The following is a 17,977-nucleotide window of genomic DNA, read 5'->3' on the forward strand; positions in this document are numbered from 1 at the left end:
TGATATTTATACACTTTCAAAGATATTTTGCATTTCCTTTGGTGTTCCGTCACTTGGAAGACGCATATTACTATAAAACTTTCAAGCAAATTCTATGTTAAAAGACAGAAAATTAAAAATATAATCCGCCTACTTTCCAACACGTAAAATTGACAAAACAAGTCATGTTTTTACATCAGAACATGTAAAAACCCATGAAAAACATGGCAATGTTGTAAAAACCCCGCATTATCTCAGAACAAACTACTATTTACACACAGTGATAAGAAAAACTATGCCCTACATACTGGAGATGAAGTGAGTCAAATGTATCATAAATACGATGTTTTTAAGTGATTTAAAGCTTCGTACCGTCATTAGGAGGTGCCGGACCGGCATTGTGTCCAATCCCGTTCACTCCGTAGCCAGAATTAACGAAGCCGTAGTCGTGGAAGGCCTTAGCCTCAGAGGAGTGTTCGCAAGTGTCCCGGCGCTCCGGCGCCGCGCAATACAGGTCCCAGAACACGCACCACCACGAATGCAGGAACCCCGGCGGCTCCCCGAGCGTTATGTTCTTCTCCCATCGTATTTCTGAGAGAAACGTCTGCGCCGCCTTCTGAGCCCCAACATGAAGCAAGTACTCATACACATAGAGGGCCAACTTTTCGCGAGCCTGAGCGTCCGAAGGCACCGTAGAGCCTTTGCCCTTGGCATACATATCGACTGGAAGTCGACGTTTATGATTAAATTGTTTATTATTTACATTAACGCTTTATATCAATAAATTCAACTTTACAAAATGTCATTGATCGATGGCGACATTTGGCGTCTGTGGCATAGAGAAATCTGATTGTTCTCTATGTAAACAGCGAGCTGTCATAAAAGTGTGTCTATGACTAGTAATAGACAAAATGCATTTCCGCTCCTAAAGTGGCAAATAAATTTTTTAAATTATTAATTTGAAGTAGCGATAGTACATTTTCATCTGATAAATATAAAACTAAAATAAAATAGTTATTTCAACCAATTTTTGTGTTCAATTAAGGTTTATTTTTAATCAGCCGTAAATTTCAGCTTTTCTATCCAAATAAAATAAATGTATACTATATTTTTCTTTTATAAATATATCGTAAAAGTGTTTTAGTTACAATAAATTAGATTTTAAATTTATAGATTTCGTTAATGAGGCGTTGTTTTAAAAACTTAGTGTGTAATCGAAAACGCACCCAAATTCTATAAATGTCTACAATTGTCTATTCCTTCTTCCTTTTCGTGCGGCCGTGTCACCGCGTGGTTCACTGCCGCGTTTCGCGTGAAAAATATCAAAATGGCAATCAGACCAGTATATAGGCCTACGATCGTTAAAAAGAGGACGAAAAGATTCATTCGTCACCAGTCAGACCGATATGACAAACTCAAGCGTAACTGGCGTAAACCGAGAGGTAAGAGATGTGCAACATTCGTTCAACCATACCAATTTTGACCATGCCTGCGTACTAACTTTAATGCCCATGGAACTAATTAAAAACCATTCTAAGAGCGTTTTATGTCTAATAAACTAAATATAGTTATTTACTTTATTCTAACCTAACATGAATGCATGTCTGATATTTTGTTGTTAGGTTATATTTGTATCCTATTATAGAATACTGACGATGACGTTTGCCTGATGTAAAATACGATTTTAAACCAGAATGAAATCCTAAGCTCTTCTTAAATTTAAACTGTATAGAATAATATTAGAAATAAACTTACAAAAAAATATTTTCACCTACCTCACTTCTTCAAAACTATCATAATATTCTATACTTAACCATACAAGGTTAAGGTTATCTGAATGGGTTACTTGTTATAAATATTATTTTGCGTTAAGAATCACATTGCTATTTTCACCCTTCTACTTGCCAACCAGTCTGGTCCTGTGGTTTCATGCTTGGGATTTGAATCATGAGGTACCCGGTTCAAACCTTGACTATGTATGCAAGTTTAGTGTTTTCTATGAGTTTAGTATGCAAGGGCACTCTGTGTTATTCATTCTGTATGATAATTACAATTTGTTACCTTGCTAGATCAGAACTACCAAACCCTATTCCGGATAACTCCATAGTTAATCTGGTCATAGTGGTAGATACATTTTTACTATTAGTCAATTCATTCTAATTTTATTGCTAGTTTTATGGTAATAATTGAATGATTACATTTTTAATAATCTAGGATTAGAGTGTAGCAAAGGGATGGCTGTTTCTGGGACTTAGGAAATTTCAGTGTGATATTTTTATCCCAACCTACCATGAATTTTTTTTTGCTTTATCATGAAGGAGATGTTAAATTAAGTATCGTCATGTAACAGAAACACCCTTTGGTACAGTCTGACCTAATTTAGTAAAATCAAATTGTGATACTTTTAAATTTTCATGGTTTTTCTATATTTGGCCATTATCTGCCAGCAATATGCAAGTCACTCCTACAAATAAGTTTAAATATAAGACTAACTCCAAAATGAAGGAAAAACCTATGTCCAGTCAGCTGAAATCCAAGGAACACCTCTGGAATTGCAGGCGTCCATAGGCTACGGAGACTGCTTAGCATCAGGCGGGCTGTATGATTGTTTGCCACTGACAAAGTATAAAAAAAAAATATTTTCTTTGGCAAATAATTAATAAAAAATAATCCTTTGAAATATCTTAAAAATACAGTGTTAATTCTACAAATAGATAAATACTATAGGGACATTCTTACACAAATTGAGTAAGTCCCACGTAAGATATAAAGGCCTGTGTTGTGGGTACTCCGATAACATTCAATCCCAGGACCATCTGCTTCATAGGCAAAGTCACTACTCATCAAGCCAGACAGGTGGTCAAAAAATAATAAAAATAATCCTAAAATATATATAAAATTTAAAAAGTTATGACTTGGACCTAGTTTTTTCATTGACTCAACACTTGTTACGTTTCAGGTATTGACAACAGGGTGCGCAGGCGCTTCAAGGGCCAGTACCTGATGCCCGGCATCGGCTACGGATCCAACAAGAAGACCCGTCACATGCTCCCCAATGGCTTCCGCAAGGTAAGGACTAATTCTATTGATATTTTATTTATTTGTTTTATTTCTTAGGAAAACTCACAGCTAAAGTAACATTGGGTTTCGAAATAAAAACAGTAAGCTAATTACAAGTTTCCACATATTGTACATTTATTTAATTTATTCATTTTAGGAATAAAATGTGAAACTTTGTATCATAGAGAAATATAAGTAAAAAAAAGAGTGGTAACTCCATACATCACTTTTCTTACCAAAACTGTAAGAAGAAAAATATCAATTTTGAGGTGATAAAATGTGTCTGAAAAAACTTTTTACCAGTGATAGGGATCTTGCCTAACTGTACTGTAGGGGGCAGCACAGAAGCCTCCTGTTTATTGGTGTGAAGTGTAAATGTTAAATTTAAGGCTGCGTTTCCACTGTAACATGTGTGTAATTGTGTATGTTAAGAACAAATGCAAGTGATTCTATTGGTTCTTAACAAACACATCCCTCGCTGCGCATCCTCGCACATCTCTGGTGGAAAGGCAGCCTTAGTTTTTGATTTAGACCACAAGCTAGCAAACCTCCAATTTGTCATTGGTGCTCCTTTGATAATGTGGAGTCTGTCTGTGCAGGCTTTATTAGAGATAACACTTTCTATAACTCTTCATGTGGCATATGTCATTTTTGAGTTGTTAGAATTTCCACACAGAGGGAGCGAGCGAGCACGTACGTGCGAGGCAATTTCCTCAAGCACAAATCGGCCAGTGTAGACGTGCCGAGCGCGCCGCCTCGGTCGAGGCACGTCTACACTGGCCGGTTTGTGCTTGAGGAAATTGCCTCGCGCGTATGCTCGCTCTGTGTGGACCCGACTATTGGTGCTCTATTGATACTGTGGCAGGCTTTATTTGAGATAAGATAACACTTTCTCTAATCAGCCGGTTTCCATTCCAGGTGCTGGTCCACAACGTGCGCGAGCTGGAGATCCTGATGATGCAGAACCGCACGTACTGCGCCGAGATCGCGCACGCCGTCTCCGCCAAGAAGCGCGCCGCCATCGTGGCGCGCGCGCAGCAGCTCTCCGTGCGCGTCACTAATGCCAGCGCACGTCTGCGCACGCAGGAGAGCGAATAAACTGATACCTTAGTTACATAAACTGTTGTTTTATTTCTACGTTTATTTTCTTACCAAGAAAAACAATAAATTACTCTTTGTTCGTGAGATAATGCGTTTAGGGCGTCTGCTAGAGTCAGACCAAGATGGCAGCGATTTTGACAGCCCAGACAGTGCAAGTGTTATTTTAAAGGTCAAAGTTCTATGAAATTATGACGTTTACTTAACACTTGCCATAGAGAAATAAGAAGTAATAGAGTGCTCACTCCATACATCAGTTTTGGTACCAAAATGATTATCATTTTCGCAGTCGACATCTAGCATCGAGTAGCGGAACTCTCAGTACTGCTACTCGACAATAGATATCGCGGCAAACAAAAAGTCTAATGCTCAACGATTTTCAGCTAATATTATAAACAGAGTAAGCGTAAGAGTTGAAAATGAGTTCTGGTTATAATATTAGCGAAAAATCGTACCAAAACTGATGTATAGGGAGCGTGCATGAACTGTAGGAGGCAGCACAGGAGCCGTCAGATTTTTGGCGCGAGGCGTAAATGTGATGTTTATTGTTCCGATGTAGCCCACAAGATGGCAGAACCTACTATGCACAAGAAAACACGTGACGTGTAAATGTGCATGTTTATGGTTCCGATTCAGGCCACAAGATGGCAGACCCTCCAACGCACACGGTCCCTATAGAGTGAGCACTCTATGTACTTCTTGTTTCTCTATGCCACAGCCGACGTCAAGTAAAAGGATAGGAAATTTGGAATAAAATGCCCACCTTTTTTACCTACTTCATAAGAGCTGTATAACACCATTTGCCAAAACAATTTACGACTAATATTACAAGCAGACCAGAAGGTGTTAGAAATAGAGTTCCGGTTATTATATTGGATGAAAATGGTTGAGCATTAGTTTTCTTTCGTCGCGATGTCTATTGTCAACTAGCAGTACTGATAAATTCCGCTACTTGACGCTAGATGTCGACTACGTAATAAGTCGCGTTTTGGTAAGAAAACTGATGTATGGAACTACTCATTCTGTACTTATATTTCTGTTTCTCTATGATAACACCGTAGTCCGCAAGATACGATAACGGCGTATCTTTCTTCGGCCATGACCAAAGAGAATTAAGAAGACCAAGAGTGCTCACCCCATACAACGGTTTTGGTACCGCGACACTTGAGACATCTAGTGTCAAGTAGCAGTACTGATAATAACGCTACTCGATGCTAGATGTCGACTACGAAGATAATAATCGTTTTGGCACCAAAACTGATGTATGGAGTGAGCACTCTATGTTACTTATTATTTATCTATGCCAAAACTGATGTGTGGAGTGAGCACTATGTTACTTATTTATCTATGGCCATGACGGTATCACTAGTTCTACTCGTCGGCAGATGGCGCTAGTAGTATCGTTTTTTTTTAATTCTTTATAGTTTTGTTACCCTTAGGTATAGGTATATCTGAATTATTATCCATGCACCGTGCTCGTAAGATATAAAATGCCCCGCTTCAAATATTATATCTAGATATACCTACTTAATGATTGTTAATACACCTGTACCTCATTTCATCAAATAAAATGTTCCTGATTCATCCTACAGGGCATTAATGGTTTTTTTTAACGATAATTGCATTGTATGCATATATGACGTCATTATCCACATATCAGTACCCATCAGTATCTGCCTCACGACACGGCAGGTCACAAAGATCGTTAGGTAACTGCGCGCGTGGTCGCGTGACAAAAGCTAATAAGTTAAGTTTTGCCGAATCGCTGTCAAAAGGGGACGGTGGAATGCAAAAGTGTTAAGTTAGAGTCAAGTAATTTTAACTTGTTTTGTATATTACACTGTTACATAAAGTTAGATATATTATTGATATATAAATTATTATTGGGGACCAATTAGCGTAGGTACTTAGATGGTTGGCAGTCTTCAACTGCGCGTTTCTCCAGAAACTTCCTGCCTCGTACAGCTACACTCTGGACCTCTGCGCGAACCGCGAAAATCGAAATTCATCAATTGCAGGCATTTTTCTCTGTCACTCTAATTACGTATTAGTGAGAGTAAAAGAGAAGGATCCCCGCAATTTGCGTATTTCGGTTTTCGTGGTAGGCCCCCAGCATTTCCCAAAGTATGGGTCGCGACCCTTGGTGGATCGCGAGCGAAATTTGAGTGGACCCTGAAACATAGAAAGTTAAGAGCCAGTACTAATAATATTTCATGCTCTCTATTTAAGACAGTCAAGAATTGGGTCCCGAATTTGGCAGATTTTGTTAGGTGGGTCGAGCCCAGTCAACTTTGGAAACCTGCTCTGGAATAAACTATCGCCTGCGGTATGACTAATACGTCATTCAAGAAAAGAGCATATGTGGCCGAAGGTCCATAACGCACTTACAACCCCTCTGGTGTTGCGGGTGCCCATGGGCGGCGGTAATCGCTTACGTTTTTAGCCTCCTATATGACCTATATGATATAAAAGGTAAATAATATTATTTGTTCAACCAAGAAAATTAAAAAATATATCGATAAAGCATAATAACAATATTTAACAAAAATAGGTACTTAAAACACAAAAAATACGACTAGACTGTTCAAAGATGGTTCAAGGGAAACGACACATTCCGCGTCATTTACTATGAGAGAATCTGCATGCGGTAAATTTGTGCAACATTAGGTTCGGTGCAACATTGCCCATACCTGTATGAATATTTTCAACTTTGCCTTATGCATGGGAATAGTTAAGTATACTTTTACGTTTTAAATAAGTATAACGATTGTGATTATAGTTCGGCTTGGTTCCGTACAGTTCACTGCCATTCGGAATGGCACAATATTGGCAAAACAGTTGGGTTATGATTTTATTTTTTTACGATACACGCCCGTACTTGGTACGGAGTCGTTAGGGATACAGGTTGATGCACAATGTCGCTGTATTTTCAGTTTATACTTAATTTCATAATTTGGCAAGTTTCATAAAATAAGTTTGAATGAAAATTGAATTTTTTCAGTTGCTTACGACATTCTATCGTTAGCTTAGTCAGCTTAGTGGTACACTTTTATTTTGCGCAATCCTTTTACTTCATTATTTATTTTTATTATATAGTGAGCTATTTTTCTTATTACGATACACAAACTATGGAATCACTATGATCACTTCACTGTATATAAATGTTCAAAATGTACGCGATTAATAATAATATATTTATACATCAGAAAAACACCTCTTGTGGTGAGTCACCGTCTGACGGAAATAAAATTGTATACCAAGGGCTGACTTGGAAAATTCTCGGAAAAAGGGGCCAAGGTCGCCAACCACCTGGAGGTGCACAGTGGAAAAGAAGCGGCGCTCGGCTGAGCGGAGCTGAAGGAGGCCGCGCTGGACCGTAAAAAATGAGGGATAACAGGATACCATCATCATCATCATACCATTTTATTAGACAGACGTCCGGTTGTATATCCCATAGCCCAAGTATTTAGTCCGTCGCTTTCACCCAATAGCCTAGTTAATTTTAGATTCCATTCTCTCAATAGTCCTTACACCCTGGTGGGTTCTGCCTCTGCGTGCGTCCCATGACACGGGCAAAGTCAGCATCCGTTCGGTATTCGGCTACGTGTTAGCTTCAGTTCCGCGCATGCTTCCCAAATGTCCGGAACACCATTGTTCCATTGTGATGGGTAAGATATACAGTAAATAAAGTATCATTTACTTTTTCCACACAAAATACTTAATTTTATGCCGGTAAAGTAAACTGCAATGTAAATGTGAACTTTCCGTGTTAATTCTAACATTTGACCTGCTTTCAATTTAACGAAATTACCGAACAGCCCGTATAAGCATTTGCATGAGACCTTGTTTACGTGAAACCTTATCATAGCGCAGCGACCTCTTCAGGGAGCGGTGGTGAGTTAAAAGTACAACTTAATTAGGCTTCTTGGCAATTAACTATAAGTCAGTTGTGCTTGAAATGTGATTGTGTTTTCGATGCTGTAGGTAGTTGGTCGCTCTTTCTGAAATTGGAATAAGAGTGAAAATGACAGATATTTTATCGGCGGTAGTAATGAAATACCCTGGCTGGAGATGTCCTGTGTTTCTTGTACTTTTAATTTAGGGCTGTGTACTTTGTCACTATTTATTTCATGAATGAATGCAGTTAGTAGAAGTGATTAAATCTAATTATTTGATTATCCTTTGCCTAAATTGTTTCAAATGTGTAGACATTAAATATTCACCAAATTTTTAAAAATGTCTCCTTAAATACAGTGTGTATTTTTGATACGACCACATAACCAAAGGGTAGTTAGTTTAGGTTGTAATGAACACACTGTCATAGGTTTTATATATAATTTTTTTTTCTTTTTGTACATATTAAATAATCCAGCAAGCAATGTATCACTAGGTACTTTTAACTCAAAACGTCGCATTTAATGACGCAACGTCACAACTGTCATAAGAGACCATCATGATATACGCCGCCAAAAAATTTCAAAAATTAAGTATGCTCTGGTAATTAAGACTAACTTTTAAAAATTCACTCAGAATTCGGTTATATCAAAAATACACACTGTATACAAATATTTGTTAAGTGTATTGGACATTAAATTAAACCAACGTTTGATAAGTCGATACCCTTCTAATCCCTTAACGAGTGCTCACCTGCTCACTCCATACATCAGTTTACTTACCAAAACGCTTATTAAGTATTTTCGTAGTCGTCAAGTAGCAGATTAATCAGCACTGCTGCTTGACAATAGATGTCACGACAGCGACGAACGAATAGTCCAATGCTCAACAATTTTGAGCTAATATTATAACCGGATTAACCGAAACTCTATTTTCAACTCCTTCTGCTTGTAATATTAGTTGTGAATTGTTGAGCAATATACACTTTTCGTCAGTCGCGACACTCGTGAAATCTAGTGTCAAGTAGCGAAAAATCCCTTAACGAAATAGGTATAATATACTAAAGAAGAACTGAAGAAGTTGTATTCTCCGTTTGTTAATAGAAACAACTCAAATGCAAGCGGAAACGACCAATCTCGATGACATCATTACCACGGTTTCAAACAGTTGTCAAGATTAAATACTACCCACAATATATTTTTCATAGAGTTTCCATCCCAGGTAGGCATAAAACAGCCAATAAGAAAATAATTTAAATAAGTAAATAAATTTCCAACCGTGGCCACCCATTTTGTTTTTCAATTTTTAATTAAAATTTTCTAAAAATAATTTAATTTGTTCTAATTTCTAAAAGTAAATTAATATTACTGTTTTACTGCTTATGTGAAAAACTTGGCAATATTGGTATTCGATTCATTGAAGTTTACTTGCAATTTTGTCGACGCCCTTGTATAGTAATAAATTTAATTATATAATGCAAACTACGATGAAATAGTGATGTTCCTTAGTTACTTGAAAGCTTATTTAAATTAATAATAATTGATGTCAAAATTTTATATGACAACTTGACCTTTTAACAAATTTTATAATGTAACTTTGCCTACTGAGATTATGGCCAAGTTTTTTTGGTTTAAGATTCAAAGAGTTTGTTCAATTTACAGGATGTTAAATAATTTTTTCAGTTATTTTTTAACGCTGTCTCGCAGCACCAGCCCTACCAACCGCAGAGTCCAAGATGGCGATGAAGACCTTTAACCCCATCCAGCATAAGCTGACTCGCACCACGCACCATTCGGTTCGCTTCACCAGCGATGAACTACCCAAGTACAAGCCTCTCGTAAGTGGGAACTAAAACCAGTGGAATTCAATTTCTAACAAATATGTTTATGGGCCATAGAGGAGAACATCCGGACATGCGAAAGCATTTTTTCCTCCCTAAAGCTGGAACGGAGATCTTCGCTAACGCTCAGTCAAAAAAAGGCATGAGTGCTCTGTTTAAGTCCTAAAAGTAAATAGTACAGATACAGTGAGCAGTAGAAGTAGTAAGTAGTGTATAGTAGTAGTAGTAAGCAGCACTGCCTTTTTTTGCCACCTGTGTGGAATTAAAAAAACAATAAATTCCCCAGGATTCTTCAGACTCCAGCCCTCCTATTTTCGCGCCGAGCTCGTACCCCAACCATGACTCGGGTGCGCCCAGCCCGGAATTTCCTGCCAGCTTCCAGCCGGCCGCACATCGCTTACGACATAATGAGCAGCGTGAGTAATAAAACGTCAACTTTGCCCGCGTAGAAAATTTCAACTTTATAAACGAATCAAAATATATTAAAATTTATTTCATTTATTTGCTTGGTGTTTAGAATTATAACACCAAAAATTTTAATGAGGTGGTGCAAACATAACGAATATTTTATGACATTATTAATTTAGAAGTGCTATGTTGGGGAAAGTTGCTATCAATACAAATTAAAATCGTAGTGTCAGTATTAAATTACAATATAAATAAAAACGTCGTCCCTACAGATCATCGGAGCCTAAGGTTCGCGTGGTAAACTATTGATTTTATAGTCTATAAAAATATACATTAATATTTTATTTTAATATTTCAAGTTCTTCTTCAACAGAGATACAATAGGTCACTAGATAAGTTTTGCAATACACGAATATGAAACAAACAGGTGGGTTATCACATATACTTTTTAAAACTATATTTCCATAGACAATGACTGGCTCGAAAACATTTACTTTCTTTTTAAATTTACTTATTAAAAAATCTTAACTTTGTATGAAATGAAAATGTTGAATAAAATATGCGTAAATCGCCCTTAGCCCACGCCGACGTTTTCAAAGTTTAAATCTATTTTTAATAAGTAAATTAAAAAAAAAGTAAACGGTTCCGCCCAAACATTGTCTATGGAAACATAGTTTAAAAAAATATATGTGATAGGTCATTGTTTCATATTTGTCTATTGCAAAACTTATCTAGTGTCCTACGTACTCGTATTTACCAGTGCCATGTTGATGCCTTGGTAAAAACGTAGGCATCACCAACAGCAACAACGGCCAAAAATCACAAAAATGTAATAGTCATTATTTTTCCTTATGATAAATTTAAATCGGTTGTAACTTTGCCCATTCAAATTATCACCAAGTTTGTTTTTATTTTTTATTTAAATGGCCAGTAACTTAAAATACTGTCTGTAAAATGTTACAGGCATCAAACTGCTTAACCAAATAAATACAATCGTGCAGCAACGAGCAGAGCTTGAGTCAAATAGACTTACACTCTCCACGCTTCTTGACGAACTGAGAAGGAAGCTGAAGAGGCGAGTAGAAGAGTGCCATTCTGAGAAGAAGGAGAAGTTAAAGGTAATATGAACTAAAAAAATGTTTATCAATATTATAGTGTGTTAATACCGATAATGTATCACGAATAACGGACCAGCGTTGGACCAAAAATGTTACGTCATGGAAAGGGCCACTAGGAAAACGAAGTATAGGAAAACCTGTTACTAGATGGGGAGACGAAATAAAAAATATCGCTGGTGAAAACTGGATGCGAATAGCTCAAGATAGAGATGAGTGGAAAACTCTGGAGGAGGCCTTCACCTGCGAAGACGGGGTTCTTGCTTCATTTTAAAATAATTTTAGAACTAACGTTAAAAAAACTATAAGTGAACTTAAGACTTAATTCTAAACAACAATGTTAAAATTTCGCAAGAAATAAAAGGCTATTTTATTTTATTTTTATAATACCGATAAGCCCTATCTATAAGTTGGTAAGGCAAGACAAAACTTTTTTTTTTACTAGACGATCTAATTTGAGTGTCCCACTTGCTGAGCAAAGGCCTCTCTCTTGATTTCAACGACTCCCATATGCTTTGGAAAATTTGCGTCTGTAAACTAGATGGCTCTGTATGCCCTGTCCATTATGACATAGCTTACTCACTTAAGCATATTAGAGTGCTCACTCTATACATCAGTTTTCTTACCCAATTGCTTATTTTTTTTAATACCACGCCGGTGGCAAACAAGCATACGGCCCGCCTGATGGTAAGCAGTCACCGTAGCCTATGGACGCCTGTAACACCAGAGGCATTACATGCGCGTTGCCGACCCTATTATTTATTATTTTCGTAGTCGACATATAGCGTCAAGTTGCGGATTTATCAGTCATGCTACTTAACCGTAGATGACGCGACGAACGACAAGTCTAATGCTTAACAGTTTTCAGCTAATAGTATATGACCGGTTTAACCGAAACTCTATTTTCAAATCCTTCTGCTTGTAATATTAGATGTAAATTGTTGAGCAATACACTTTTCGTCAGTCGCGCCACTCATGACATCTAGTGTCAAGTAGCGGTACTGATACTTGACACTAGATGACACGCTGCCACTTGACGACTACGAAAATAATAAGCGTTTTGTTAAGAAAACTGATGTATGGAGGGAGCACTATAGTGTAGATATTTCTCTATGCTATTACCTACAGGGACCGTGCGCGTTGGAGGGTCTGCCATCTTGTGCCCTAAATCGGAACCATAAACGTGTACATTTACACGTCATGTGTTTTCTTGTGCATAGTAGGTTCTGCCATCTTGTGGGCTACATCGGAACAATAAACATCACATTTACGCCTCGCGCCAAAAATCTCACGGCTCCAGTGCTGCCTCCTATAGTTCATGCACGCTCCCTATATGACTCTAGTTAGCATTATTTAAGTACATAATGTACATATGGAAATTAATATCAAGTTTAATTCTAGGCGTTGAAACAATCAAATCTGCGCCTTGAAAAAGAAAAGCTAGGACTGACCGCGGAGATAGAGCATGTGAAGCGCCATCTGTTGAAAGAAGAGGCGCACCACGTGCAGCACGCTAGGACCGCAGTCGCGCAGGTACATGTAGCGTAGTGACATCTATTGTAGAGTAGCAGAACTTCAGTGTTTGTTTTGTATAACTTGGCCATGTGACGCTAGATGGCCCTATCTTCAAACGTAAGGTGTGGCGTGTAATTTGGACAATGTTTCTTTGACTATACTATTCAAATTATCATGACTCGTGAAATAAGATAGTATGGCCATAGATAAGTAAGTAAGCATAGGGTGCTCACTCCGTACATCAGTTTTCTTACCAAAACGCTTATTATTTTCGTGGTCGACATCTAGCGTCACGGCCGTCAAGTAGCGAATGTGTCAGTACTGCTACTTTGCAATAGATGTCGCGACATACGATTTAATTTTCGAGGTTTTTTCGTCACTAATGTTTTTTTTTAACGCCAATATCAATAATGACTATTATTATACGATGGGTGCTTGTCTTAAACACCGGTACTATTGCCTATTTGCCTACCATGCCAATTATTACATAGATTATAAAACAGTGATTTTTTCATTTTATACCAAATCTAATCCTTAATAATGGGAGAAAGGCAATGTCTTGGATGGAGGTAATATTAATTGAAGAAGTTTACAATATTTTAACCTCTCTGGTTTACGGGCAGGCGATCCAAGGTGTGACAAAGGCGGGGCCCTCTGATAGCCTCTTCAGTACGTGTTCGGTGTCCGAGCTGCCCAACCTCGTCAGCAGAAACGTCGCCAAAAACGCTCCTTCCCGTGCTGTGAGTATCCTACAAACCCTTAAATTTCCTGTATCAGTCAGTATACTGAAACTGACAGCAATTTGGCATAGGTTTAGCCAGCTACGTCTATAAAAGTTAGCGACTACATAAAGATAACTACAGGGTCTAAAGAAGAGTGACGTGGTAGTAATGGGGTCAGTGGCGATTTTAAAGATCGGGCGCCCTGGGCCTTTATATATAGATTAGCCGCTCCTGAGTGAACTGAGTTCGGCTTGCGCCGCCATTTTGTCGCTTTTTCGGGCCGTTTCAGGGTAAATGCTCCCTGATCGGGGTAGTATTTAAACAATACTGGAGTTTTTCTTGTAAAAATACCACCCAGAGTTTCATGAAGTTTCTGGAATACTTGGTGGTGGCTTAAATCCGGCAATGCGCCCTTGGAGTTGCTGGCTTTCAAGGCCATACAGCGAACGCTTACAATCAGGCGGGTCATATGCTATATCGGGTTAAAAAAATACTTAGTCAGCAAGTTTTTATTGACTATAATGTAATACCACAGGCTGACAGCAAACTAGCGGCAGCGCGGTTGATGCGAGACATTGCAGAACTTCGGCAGCGCGTGGCACAGGTCGAGATCAGACTCGCGAACGAGCAGAGGGTATGTAAATGATACATGTACATAACAGAACAGTACGTAACGTTAATGTAGAGCTTCCATATTAAGTTGAAATGTTCAGGATTAAATATCTCTGTAAGTTTTTTTTACTTATCATAACAAATCCGAAAGGATTCGTTAATAAGTTTAATGGTAATTGACACCTTGCGTTGAAATCTTTTGAGCATTATGCGCTGCAAGTTACGCCAAATAGCATAATGCGCACTACAACTACTGAGACTTGACCTTGCTTATACAATACAATACAAATACTCTTTATTGCACACCTCAATAAAAACAATACAGAGAGAAAACAGTACCAGAAGTAGATGTAAACAATAAGGCGGTCTTATACCTTATAATCCTTTAGCTTTTTGTTTTTATCTAGGGATCACAAGTCCCAATTTCAGCTTCATTTTTTATCCCATCTCATATTCTTTCTTCCCAAAGGAGCAGGATTCTTAGCTCCTTTTCTTCTTCCAGCGTAAGCGGCAAGCGGAGCAAGACATCGTTCGTCTACGCAAAGAGCTGTCCAACACGAAGAGTTGTATCGCCTCTCTGCGACTCGCACCGCCGCCGCTGCGTAAACAGTGCTCCAAGTTCGCTTAAACTACAGACTCTTTGTCTCTTTTGTGAAATATTGTATTAGTCAAAGTTTGTTATGAAAAAATAGATAAAACCAGTATTTCTTAATAGTACCTATAAACATTGGCTTAAAGGTCTCGTGACCAGGTAATAAAAATATTGAACAAAAAGAAGTTATCATATACCGGATGGGGTCTACTATAACATGAGCAAAAAATTTAACTGTACGCTGTACTCCTAAAACTGATTAACATTTGTTCAACGACTTTTAAAAATAACTTGTGTTTACATTGTTAGTACACTTTAAGTTTTTTATAAGACGCAATGTATTGCGAAATTTTAAAATGAAAGCGGGGAAACGTCAATCACAATGATGTTAGCGTACATTAAAGAAGACAATACTTATTTTGTATGAAAAATAGGTAGTCCAAAGGATTAATATGTTTATGACGTTATAATAAGTTGTTAAACAAAAGTTTTATCGTTTGAGGCGTACAATTTATGTTTTAATTATTTGCTCGTGATACAGGCCATACCCGGTATCCAACAGATAGTTATTGGGAACCTTTTTTTCTATCTATATCCAACAGATGACGCTTTGATCGAATACCACTACTGACATCTAGTATAACAAGTCTGTCAATGCGTCAACGTATCAAGAGTTGTTTTTAGAAGTACGACCATAAGTATCATACATGGAAAATGGATAGCCAATGGTCTAGTTTATTGGGCAAGTAGAAGCGGAGCACTTGTTGTAACGCATTCAAGTGAAAGTGACAGTGTAAAAATCCTTCTGACTAGTGTTCTGAAGCCAATAGAGCAAAAAGTTTGTGATTTGTTTACTAAATTAAATGAAATTATGCTAGAACTAAACCAAATAAAATCCGTTATATCAGCACAAAAAGTAAACGGCCCAACTAAATTGGTGGACGCGTGTAATAACAACAGTGCCCCGTCTACGCCAATCGGAGGCGCCTCGAGCAGCGCATCAACACCATATAGCCATCCCGCTCCTGCAAATGCGCCTACGCGCACCCAACGGACCACTGCATTGCGCGCGAAAGAGAAGCTTGCTGCAACCTCAAAGATAAAGAAATCACTTAAACCAGCGAAACCTGGCTCATCGCAAATTAAAAATAAAACCGCCACCGCCACGACAAATTTACCGATTTCTTCTTTAACGAATGCGAAAGACGTCACAAAATCATCAACAAACGATGCGAAAACACAAATCACGACCCTGAATATCTGTTCAATACAAAGCTGTATGGCCTCGCTGCGTAAACAGTGCTCAAGTTTGCATAGACAATACCATTGGACTACGAACTTTACAAATAGACTACATATTATTTTGTCATTCTAAATATATTCAACAGATGGCGTAATAATGAATTTTTTTTACATCAATTAGGCACAACTAGCGACATCTAGTATTAAAAAAGTTTAAATATATGTTCTAATCCAACGCAAGGCGAGGAGACTAAAATTTGTCTTCAAATTTTGTATAATCTGCTATTCCGATCTAGTTTATTTCCGATATTTAGGGACCTGAATTTATTGACTGTGCCATGTATTTATATATATGAAGTTTGCTTATTCGTCAAGAATCACCCAGAACTCTTCAAAAAATTCAAAGACATATGCAACTTTCCTACAAGGTACCCAAATCGCCTTGCTGGTCCTGGCCGTAAGACACAATTGTACAGCAATAACGCTTACTGTAAGTCTATTGACATTTTTAATCGCCTACATGATGACATTAAAGATTTGCCTATTAATTTATTTAAGCGTAGACTTAAGAACTGGCTCATTCAAGAATGTTTTTACTCTGTTGAAGAATATTTCGATTACTTTAGTTAGACATCATACTTGACACTTAATGGTATAATTAGTTATTGAATCTGTATTGTAGTTATGACATATTAGTAATATAATATAATTGTAATTTTGATAATTTTGACATTTTAGGAATACGTTACATTTAAGTGCATTAGAATATTAGATTTAAGTACTCTACTAAGTAATTATATATGTGATTTAAGTACTCTATTAAGTACTAGTACTAAGTAAGTTGCATGTTTTTTTTTAATATAATATTTAGGTACTTTTATAATAATTTTGCATGCCAGTTTCTGGTGGAATGTGTGTGACTACTATATATTTTAAACATCTTTTGTACCACATTTTAAAGCGAAATAAAGATATTTATTTATTTATTTATTTATTTATTTAAAAATATCCGGATTAAGATTTAAATATGAATTATTGTTTTAAGTACTTAAGTATACTTACGTAAGAATTTCTATAGAGTATGTAGAAACTAGGTAGGTGTATGAAGGTTAGATAAGTCCCTAACACTTGACAACAAGTATTTTTATGGTAATAATACTAATCTAGTCAGTACAATCGGTTATAATTGGATAACTAAATAAATATTTAATCAATTAGGTAAAGTTCTTATTTTTATAATAGGTTAGGTTAGGTTAACCGACACCTAACGTTAAAATATATATAATATAACTTTACTTCACGAAATTACAAATAAAGGGGATACTCTTGTTGTTTTACTTCCTATTAGTAATTGTTTGTTATTTTACTTTATAAATTGACGACGAAAGTTTGTGACTTGTGACTCCTTTCCATTTCTACTTCCACGCACGCATCTTGGTGTAATAAGTAGAGTCAGATCAAGCTAAGTTGGCAGCGATTTTGATAGCCCAGACTGTGCAAGTGTTAAGTAAACGTCATAATTTCATAGAAGTTTGACGTTTACAATAACACTTGTACTGTCTGGGCTATCAAAATCGCTGCCAACTGATCTTGGTCTGACTTTAGATTAATATCTTCTTCTTTTATTCACAATAATATTTAACACGAAAGTTCGTATGGTATGGTTTTAAAAAAACAAACGGAGGTCACCTCACCTAGCTGTCAAACACTTGAAGTGACATAAATTAACTATAAACAAAATATTTATAGGGAGCGTGCATGAACTATAGGGGGCAGCACAGGAGCCGTCAGATTTTTGGCGCGAGGCGTAAATGTGATGTTTTTTGTTCCGATGTAGCCCACAAGATGGCAGAACCTACTATGTACAAGAAAACACTTGACGTGTAAATGTGCCTGTTTA

General features: G+C 37.2%; 3 protein-coding genes and 1 non-coding gene across 8 annotated transcripts in view; 3 read left to right on the top strand and 1 right to left on the bottom strand.

The window, feature by feature from the left end:
- Positions 1 to 828, bottom strand: part of LOC133531668 (single-stranded DNA-binding protein 3) — a 33,862-nt gene extending 33,034 nt beyond the window's left edge. For 2 of the 5 annotated variants that reach the window (XM_061870022.1, XM_061870021.1), the window contains exon 1: positions 352 to 826. In XM_061870022.1, coding sequence (XP_061726006.1) covers positions 352 to 697 — 346 coding nt within the window. In that variant the 5' untranslated portion in view covers positions 698 to 826. Of the gene's footprint in view, positions 1 to 351 lie in introns of all 5 variants that reach the window. The other 3 variants (XM_061870024.1, XM_061870023.1, XM_061870025.1) reach the window with 3 other exon arrangements.
- Positions 829 to 1,199: 371 nt separating this feature from the next.
- LOC133531669 (large ribosomal subunit protein eL32) lies at positions 1,200 to 4,159 on the top strand. The gene is made up of 3 exons (XM_061870026.1): positions 1,200 to 1,421; positions 2,939 to 3,048; positions 3,958 to 4,159. The coding sequence occupies exons 1-3, from the start codon at positions 1,307 to 1,309 to the stop codon at positions 4,135 to 4,137; spliced, it is 405 nt and encodes a 134-aa protein (XP_061726010.1). The 5' UTR covers positions 1,200 to 1,306; the 3' UTR covers positions 4,138 to 4,159.
- Positions 1,990 to 2,116, top strand: LOC133531810 (small nucleolar RNA psi18S-841/snoR66). The gene has a single exon (XR_009801604.1). It is a non-coding gene; the product is annotated as a small nucleolar RNA psi18S-841/snoR66 (small nucleolar RNA).
- Positions 4,160 to 7,526: 3,367 nt separating the features above from the next.
- LOC133531634 (uncharacterized) lies at positions 7,527 to 14,955 on the top strand. The gene is made up of 9 exons (XM_061869955.1): positions 7,527 to 8,031; positions 9,135 to 9,252; positions 9,738 to 9,868; positions 10,158 to 10,287; positions 11,243 to 11,397; positions 12,796 to 12,927; positions 13,533 to 13,649; positions 14,167 to 14,265; positions 14,746 to 14,955. The coding sequence occupies exons 2-9, from the start codon at positions 9,171 to 9,173 to the stop codon at positions 14,869 to 14,871; spliced, it is 972 nt and encodes a 323-aa protein (XP_061725939.1). The 5' UTR covers positions 7,527 to 8,031; positions 9,135 to 9,170; the 3' UTR covers positions 14,872 to 14,955.
- Positions 14,956 to 17,977: the final 3,022 nt, after the last annotated feature.

This window comes from Cydia pomonella, chromosome 25 (genome assembly GCF_033807575.1).
Source record: "Cydia pomonella isolate Wapato2018A chromosome 25, ilCydPomo1, whole genome shotgun sequence".
NCBI classification, from domain to species: domain Eukaryota; kingdom Metazoa; phylum Arthropoda; class Insecta; order Lepidoptera; family Tortricidae; genus Cydia; species Cydia pomonella.